At 62.2% G+C, this 8261-nt stretch overlaps 1 protein-coding gene across 2 annotated transcripts; it reads right to left on the bottom strand.

Moving 5' to 3' along the window:
• Positions 1-2234: 2234 nt before the first annotated feature.
• Positions 2235-7497, bottom strand: CHPF (chondroitin polymerizing factor). Of its 2 annotated transcripts, none has more exons than XM_055718183.1 (4): positions 7115-7497; positions 5401-5965; positions 5022-5204; positions 2235-4519 (listed from the first exon to the last, which is right to left on the bottom strand). In XM_055718183.1, the coding sequence occupies exons 1-4, from the start codon at positions 7423-7425 to the stop codon at positions 3257-3259; spliced, it is 2322 nt and encodes a 773-aa protein (XP_055574158.1). In that variant the 5' UTR covers positions 7426-7497; the 3' UTR covers positions 2235-3256. The 2 variants fall into 2 exon arrangements, with proteins under 2 accessions (XP_055574158.1, XP_055574159.1); XM_055718184.1 differs by lacking the exon at positions 7115-7497 and adding an exon at positions 6052-6463.
• Between the last annotated feature and the right edge of the window lie 764 nt (positions 7498-8261).

Genomic DNA, 8261 nt, shown 5'->3' with positions numbered 1-8261 from the left:
GTGGTGCAGGAAGGCGAGGGGAGGCAGGCACCCACCCAGCCCCAGTGCACCCAGCCAGCCCCTCACCCCAAAAGGAACTTGCATTGCTCTTCTCAAAGGCTGTGGTGAGCCACTAAGGCTTTTAGAAAATTTTCTCTAGGGAAGCAGAAGTCTACGGGCAGCCGACACATGTTTTCTCCTACCCCGCTAGGAAAATAGCCCTTTCAGTGCTCTGTCTCTGCAACTGCACCTGTGCAAAAATCCACATGTTGTATGGATGCACCAGTCAAACCTGAACAGGAACTGCAGAAAGTCCCTGTCTGCTCAGCCACCCACATCAGCACCCAGGGCTGCTCCTCCCTGCCTCTTTCAAGTGCCACCATCCTGGCCCAGTGCCCTGCCTGCACCTGCCAGCCCTGTGTGGGCAGGAGGGGAGCAGGGCACAGTTGTGCCTAAGTACCCATCATTGCAGGTCTCTGCCATTGCCCAGTGAACCCATTTACTTCACCCAGACGCAGGAAGGTTGTTTGGGGCCCCGACCAAGCAGGCCAACCTGCTCCCATCACCAACCCCCTTCCCGAAACTTTGCGCATCCTTCCCCAGGGTTTCAGCATGTTTTGACACTGCAAATAACCTGGCAAACACCACAGCGGCTTCAAACCTTGCCAGCTCCTTTTAAAGAGAGCAATAACTGCTGGAAGTGCCAGGAGCACTGTCATTTGCTTGTATGTATGTCGGAGCAGGGGGGGCTTCGCTGGTGCTGATAGTGTGGAGCGTTAAGTATGTAAATAGCTCTAACTCAGTCTGGGCAAACAGCAATGAGGATGCAAAAGCAACTCTATCTAGACCATCTTGTGACAATTAAACAACAATTCCAGCTTTATTACCATTTGGATACTCTTCTAATGCCTAATCACATGCAACTCATAGGTCTGCTTTTCAGACAAGAAATGTATCTGTAATGCACCTGCATATGCTTCGCTCCCTCTGTCCCAGATTCACATTTAAAAGGAATTAAGGATGTGCTCGGGGAAGATCAAAAATAGAAATAGTTAGAGCAAGCTAACGGTTATCATCTGAAATATAATAAAATTGTATTTAAACACTCCTACACTATGGATATGAAGACTGGAGCAGGAACATATGAATGAGGTATCTTTGGGGAAGGTATGCCACAGCCCAGGGGCTTTCCATGAGTTTCACTGAGCAGTAACAGCCTTGAAAACTTAACAGTTCAGTTAATTTTCTTGAGGATGTCTCTTTGATGTGTGTGTTTCACGAGCACATAAAATGTGATGACCAAAGAGCTGGTGGGAAGAGCAGGTGGAGCCATGAAAATTATGCCTGGAGCAGACAGCATGGCCAAGGGACACAGTTCCTGCTCCTCATTATGGCAACAGGGGCTGTAGGTGGTGAAACAGTCCGGGGCAGGACCATGGTGCTCTGCCCGACACAGAAGTGGAAACCACAAGATGCTGAGAAGCCCTGAGATGCAAAACAGCCCAAAAAAGGGTCAAACCAATGCAGAGAGGGCAGGTCTGGCCCCAACGATCTGCCACAGTGCTCAGATGCAGTTTCTGGCCCGGGAGTTTCCTTCAGCGCTGATCCCAGATGCTGGAGAGCAGAGCATACCCCACTTGGGGAATCCAACCTCTGCTCTGACATGGGCCAGGGGTTCCCTGTTACTCACATACAACCCACAAAGGCTGTTGTGGAGACAGCGTGTGTGGCAGGACACACAACTGTACCAGCCCCTTTTCCACCCACAGCTGGGGCTGAGGAGGGCTGGTCAGTGGGACCACAAATTTACAGCACCAGGAAAGAGGGAATTACGCAGAGCTCAGCACACTGCACACAGGCACCACAGCCTCCTGTGGCAAGGGGCTCAACACCCTGCTGCACCACCAGTGACTTGCAGCAGGTAACGATAGTCGGATAGCCCCAGGAACTGAACCATGGGCATCAGATGAGGTACAGGACCCCTGCTGTGAGCCCCGAGGGGCTCAAGCCAGCATTTCCAAGTGTCTGTTTGGCCACTCGATGGGCTCCCCCTCACCTCACTAAGGAGATGCAGTCACCTTTCAGCTCAGGTAGAAGATGCTGCAGGTGGTTTTGGGGAAAGCAGCATTTCTGCAAGGAAGCTGTCCAGCCAGCCGTAGCCAGATTTTATACGAGCAGCCAGCACCTGCCACCACACAAGACGCCCAGTGGGACACCCAGAGGTGCCCTGGGGAAGAATCAGCCAGACCCACCAGTTAATCTCTCCATTTTATTAGTGTAAATGCACCCCTCCCTCCTCTCCCCCCTATTAAATACAAACCAGGAGCAGAGAGCGGCTCCTCAGTCACTTTCTCCTTAGGAGATGCGCAGCCAAACCTTCTGCTGTGCCCACCAGGGCCGGGCACTGTGTCCCCTGACCCTGAGGGCGCCCCTATGGTGGGGAGGGCTCCCACCTCTGGCGGAAGGCTCTCGTCCAAGGGCTGCGACCTCCAACGTCCTATCAATACTGCGAAGGCCAAAGCGGCCTGGGTCATGGTTCCCATGGGGAGCAGCTCACAGTACATGAATACAGCAGGATCACCCCCTGTGCCCACCAGCCCTAGGGGCCAAGTACCCCCCCACTCCAACCAGCCAGGAGCGCTCCAGCTCACTGCCAAGTGGCAAAACCCCAAAACCACCTCCTTATTGCTCTTTTGGGGTGGGACATGCCCCATCCCACTGTCCAACCCTGTGGCAGGTGCAGGGATGTGCCCCCCCCCCACCCCCCACCCCGCATGACTGGGCCGATGTTCTGAAAGAGTGAGGGGCACGGCCCTGCCCCAGAACGCTGAGGGAACCACGAGGGATCACCCCCAGCCCCATGGCAGTCATGGCCCCACAGCAAGGGGGCCCTGGGCTCTGCATGCCCCCAGTCAAGGGGGGACAGCAAAGGACAGGGCAACCCATCACCTCCCGTCTGGGCAGCGGAGCCAGGACAGAGGGATGGTGCCAGCAGCCAGCAGCTCTGGGGCGAGGAGCTGGGCATCCCAACTCACAGCTCAGTGACTCCAACCCCACCTCGCCCTGGGGTCTGCACAGCCACGGCCGCTCTGGAAGGACCTGGGCACCCTGGGCTGGCAGACCCCGGCCCAGGCAGCCCCAGCAGGACAAGTCACAAGCTTGGGCACCAGCAATCCCTGCAGTTGCCGGGAGAAGGAAGACAGATTTGGGCAGCAGAAGAGGCAGGGTGGGCAGGCAGGCACAGCAGGGCATGGCCAGCCCCTCCATGCCCCTGGGTTCAGGTGCTGTTCCCCTGCTCCTGCTCAAAAAGCACCATGGCCAGCTGGGAGCGAGAGCCTACGCCCTCCAGGCTGCTCTGCACACAGCGGTGGTAGATCTCCTCGCTGAGCCGGGGGTTGCAGGCCTGGTTCCGGTAGCGCTGCAGCAAGGCAGGCTCTACAGCCCGGAAGACATGGAGATTGGAGTACTTGATGAACATTTCATAGATGTCCAAGGTCTCCAGGATGTCCTCATTCTCCTGCACATCACCTGCCATGCGGGTGCGTGCTGCCATGTAGTCAGCATTGTAGAAGCAGGCTTCGTGGAAGACGTCGCGGTCGAAGCGCCCTGCGTCCCGCAGCAGGTCCAGCGTGGCGGGAGGCACCTGGTTGTGGTAAGCAATGGCAGGGTTGTAGCCCTGGAAGTGGATGGGGAAGAAGACCTGCCAGTTGTTGATGGTGTTCATGCGGCAGCGGTTCAGGAAGTCAATGGTGACCTCTGTCCCCACACCAGCCACAAAGAAAAGCGTGTCCACGGGATGCTTCTTGGAGATGATGTCCATGACCTTGATTTGGGAAGGTGCATCTGTCTTAACACTGATCCATGGGATCTTCACCTCTGCATACTTGCGCTCATACTCTGTGATCTGGGCCTTCACGGGGGCAAAGATGTCATTCTGGGTGACCTGCTGGGCCTCAAAGGGGTCATAGATGAAGAGAAAGGTGAGAACCGTGTTCTCACTGCTCTCAAAGGCAGCTGCTGCATAAGCCTCCAAGAAGCGAGCAGCATGGTCCCGGTCATGGGCCGTCAGTGGCAGGATGACATTGATGCGGCTGGCCTCTGTCACATAGGGCATGGGGATGATCTCCACCTCACTGAGGGGCCGCACCAGGTGCACACGCTTGGTGACAGAGCGGCTGTGCCCCTTCTGGGTGACCACCTCCACCTGGAGGTCCAATGTGTACTCCATACCACGTGTGGGGTCGAAGCGTCGGTACCCATTCACCAGCTGCTGCTTGCGGACATGGAGCACCGGCTGGTACTTGCGGTTCAGTTCTTCCATGGCCGTGGCCACCACATCAGCCACGTCTGCCAGATCCGCGCCACGCAGCTCGCACTTGGGGGAGCCATCCATGCAGGCGTAGACCTGCTCCTCCGTGAAGTAGTCCCAGCGCAGCACTTCAAAGCGGGTTTTGGGCTGGAAGGGGGGTGGGATGCCAATGGGCCACGTGGCACCGTGGTCCCCATCAGCAGACAGGCTGCTGGCATTCTGAATCTCCAACTGCAAGGGAAGAGATGGAGGAGTGAGTACCAAGGTGGGCACAAGTAGGTCTTCCAGCTCTGGCTGCTGGCAAGCTGACACGCGATGCTCAGGGATCAGCTACTCCCAGCCCAAAGAGCAGTTCCAGAACAACTCTGCCTTCAGCCAGACTACTGTCCAGCACCTCAGGTCTGCTCTGAAGAGCACCCTGAATATGGCACACCACTTCCATTGGCAGGATCCACACCCTCTCCCACCCTGCCCAGCCTCTGCTGACAGACCTTAGCACCCTGCTGGCTCCATCACCCTGAACCACCACCACAGCTCCAGGACCCGTCCAGGCCCAAAGCTGTTCTCCAGCCAGCACTGCTGCCCCTGCAGCCACACAGGCTCATCTGACCCCATTCCACAGCAAGTTCAAGTGAGAAACCCTCACGTTAGAGGGGAGACGCAACAGAGCAATCAGAAAGCCCACAGGTATGACAGAAGGAGCCTAGACTCTCCCAACCAAGCCAGGTCTCACCTGAAGCTGCTGGATCTCCTGGTATGTCCTCTCAAGCTCCATCTGTGCAAAATACTTGTGCAGTCGGTACATCTGGAGGGGATCCAGCACAGGGTGGACAGTGAAAGCGCTCTGGAAACGGAGGTCGGTCTCCCGCTCGGGGTCCATGTTCTTCCCCAGCTCAAAATAGTGGTAACGCAGGCCCTGTGCCAGCCAGGAGAGACAGGTCACAGCCAGCCCTGACTCACACTCCCATCCCACTGGCTGCCAGCACAGCAAGCTCAAAGGACAACCAGGTGTGAGGGCTGGTCCCCCCAGGACCTGGGAGTCCACGGGAAGGTGGGCAAACACACTGGGCCAGGATCAGGCTCTCAGAGGCCATCTCTGCTGCAGGACCTACCTCATGCTCCTCGGCACAGTTGATGGCTGTGTAGTCAATGATGCAGCGGCCCAGCCACTCGTCAGGCCGGGCACTAAGGATGTCATTGCGGCAGCTTTCCAGGTGCTGCTGCAGGAGCAGGAGGAGGCTGCGGGACAGCAGGTAGCCGAACCCCCCATAGCAGTACTGTCCCTCTGTGTCCCCACCGATGAACTCCTCGGGACGGCCCAGGTAGAGGTGGGTGTCGATGCTGAGGTGGGCGACCAGGCGGCTGATGCGGTGTGCCTCTGTGTAGGTGTCGTCTTGCACCAGGAAGAACCAGTCAAAGTCATTCACGTAGTGGTCCAGGAGGTACCGGATGGTTTGGTACATGTTCCAGATGGGCCGCTCGTCACTATGTGTCACCACCGTCATGCCATGGGGCACCTTGCGGCCCCGTGTGCCTGTGAAGTACACCAGGCGCTCCAGGTGGTGGGCTAGCGTGCGGTTGACAGCCACCCCCAGGGTGTTCAGCGTGCTCTTGGAGGTCAGCACACCCACGAAGAGCCGCTGCCGCATCCCCAGCTCTGTGCTGATGTAGCGGGTCCTGTAGGAGGGAGAGAATGTCTGGCTCCAGGGCACTGCACCCCACCTCGACCTCCATGCTCCCCCTCCCCCCACAACGGCACAGACCTTGGCTCCTCTGCAGGAACTGCTCTCAGGCTTCAACTACATGTGCGAGACATCACCCCAGTGGCTCTGGCTGCCACTTTGCTTGGACCAGAGGCACAGCACAGCGCCCTGCTGAAGTCCTCCCTGCCAGCCTGAAACCTCCCTTCCCATGAGCCAGCCAGCCTGGCTCAAAGCAGAGGCTCGCAAGGGGCCGAGCACGGCTAAGAGAGGGAAGCAGGGCTGCACGCCCCAGCTTCAGCAGGGACACAGACCAGCAGGCACCCAGCCATGATGCCAGCCCTGGCTGGGACAGCCGAGCTGGGAAGCACCTTCCTGCCCGGTGCAGCGCCCTGGCGCAGGCAGACGGGCCGTGTGCCCTCCCGGGGAAAGCCAGGCCCCGCTGCAGTGGCTGAAGCCAGCGTGGGGCCAGCTGCGTCCCCCTCCCCAGCTGCCCCACTCACAATGACTTTCAAGTTTAATTCCCGCAGCCCGGCGCGGCGGCAGGAAGCGACCCCCCCCCCCCCCCCCCCGCCCGGCACACACTGGCCCCATTCAGACCCCTCCGTCCGACCGCCCGGCCGGGACAAGGAGGCCCTTTCACTGCCTGCTCCCTGCCAGCCCGGGGACGCCGGGCCGGGCCGCAGCCGGCCCCGGAGCGGGCTGGGGTGGTGGCGCGGGGTGGGGACGTGCCGCCGCGGGAGGGTCCGGGCCGGGGCTGGGGACCCGGCAGCACGTGCCGCAGCAGGCAGCCCTGGCACCGCGGGCAGGAGCGGGAGGCTGTTCCGAGCGCTCCCGAAACAAACGGCGGGGTGGAAGGAGCGGTAGAGGGAGGGAGGAGGCGGCGGGGAGGAAGGGAAGCAGCGGGGAAAGGCGCTTGCAGCGAGAAAAACCCGGCTGCAGACCGGGGCGGCCGCAGGGCGGAGGCAGCACACCGCCGGGTCACCGGGAAAGCCCCCCAGTACCAGCCCAGCGGGCAGGCCGCCCGCAGCCGGGCACCCCGAGCACCGTAGCCGCTCGCATCGGAAGCCCGGCTCCTGCACCGGGGCTCAGCTCCCCCAGCCCGGCCCGTCCCGGCCCCCCGCACCTGACGGCCTTCTTGGCGGCCCTGCCGGGGCTGGGCGGGCGGTAGGGTACGACGCGGGGCTCCCAGCTGTCGGCGCCCAGCCCGGCGGGCACGGCGTTGGGCCTGCGCGCCGCGTTGCCGTTGGCGTTGCCGGGGCCGGGAGGCGGCGCGGGGCCGCCGTCGGGGCGCAGGTGGGCAGCGGGGCGCGGCGGCGGCCCGCAGGGCTCCTCCACCCAGGTGACGCTGAGCAGGCTGAGGGTGAAGCCCAGCGAGACGCCGATGGCCACCGGCCCGGCGGGCCGCAGCACCGACAGCACCAGCGACAGCCGCATGGCCGGGACGGGACCGGGGGCGGCTCCGGCTGCCGCTCCCGCTGGCGGCGCCGCCGTCCGACGTGTCACCCGTTGGCCCCGCCCCGCTGCGCGTCACCGCGGGCGGCCCGCCCCGGCCAATGGGCCGCGCTCCCACCGCCGCGTCACGGGGCGGGGCGGGCCCCGCCGAGGGGAGCCGGGGCGGCGTGGGGGCGGGCCGCCGTCGCTAGGAGACCGCGCGGCCGGCCCCCGCCTCCGGCGCCCCCCGCGCCGACCCGGCCCTGAGGGGCGGGGCCCCCGCGCCGCTTCCCTCCGGGGCCCGGGGTCGCCTCGGCGGGGCTGGCCGCGGCACACGGCGTCAGCCCCCACGCCTTTTGCCCCCGGCCCGGCGAGCGCATTGGCCCGGCCCGCCTGAACCGGCTATAGCGCGGGGCTGCCCGGGCGTGTGCGGCGGGGCTGGGGCAGAGCCGGCTCTGCGCTCGCGGGGCCGGGGAGCAGCCACCGCGTTGCCACCCCCCGGGACAGCCCGAGCCGCCACGCTGGTGAACTTCCGGGGGTCTTGAAGCACGTGGTTGCCCGGGGGTCTTCCAAAAAAGCGTGGGCAGCGGCACCGGGCCCTACTTGCGCATCCCTGGGAGATGGCCGCGGCAAGGCAAGGGACACAGGGCTGCGGTCGGGAGCCTCGGAGGCCAGGCCATGGGCTGCCGAAGGCGCCTCGGGAGCCGGGGCAGTGGGCGTGCCGGAGGGCAAGCAGCGGCTGGAAAGCCTTTGGATGGGTGGCTGGAAAGCCTTTGGATGCAGAGCAGCAGACCGGTGCGGTACAGGAGGAGGGTGGGCAGAGTGGCAGGGGATCCCAG

This window comes from Falco cherrug, chromosome 8 (genome assembly GCF_023634085.1).
Source record: "Falco cherrug isolate bFalChe1 chromosome 8, bFalChe1.pri, whole genome shotgun sequence".
NCBI lineage: Eukaryota > Metazoa > Chordata > Aves > Falconiformes > Falconidae > Falco > Falco cherrug.
The sequence above is the reverse complement of the archived record's forward strand: the minus strand, read 5'-3'. Positions and strand labels throughout refer to the sequence as shown.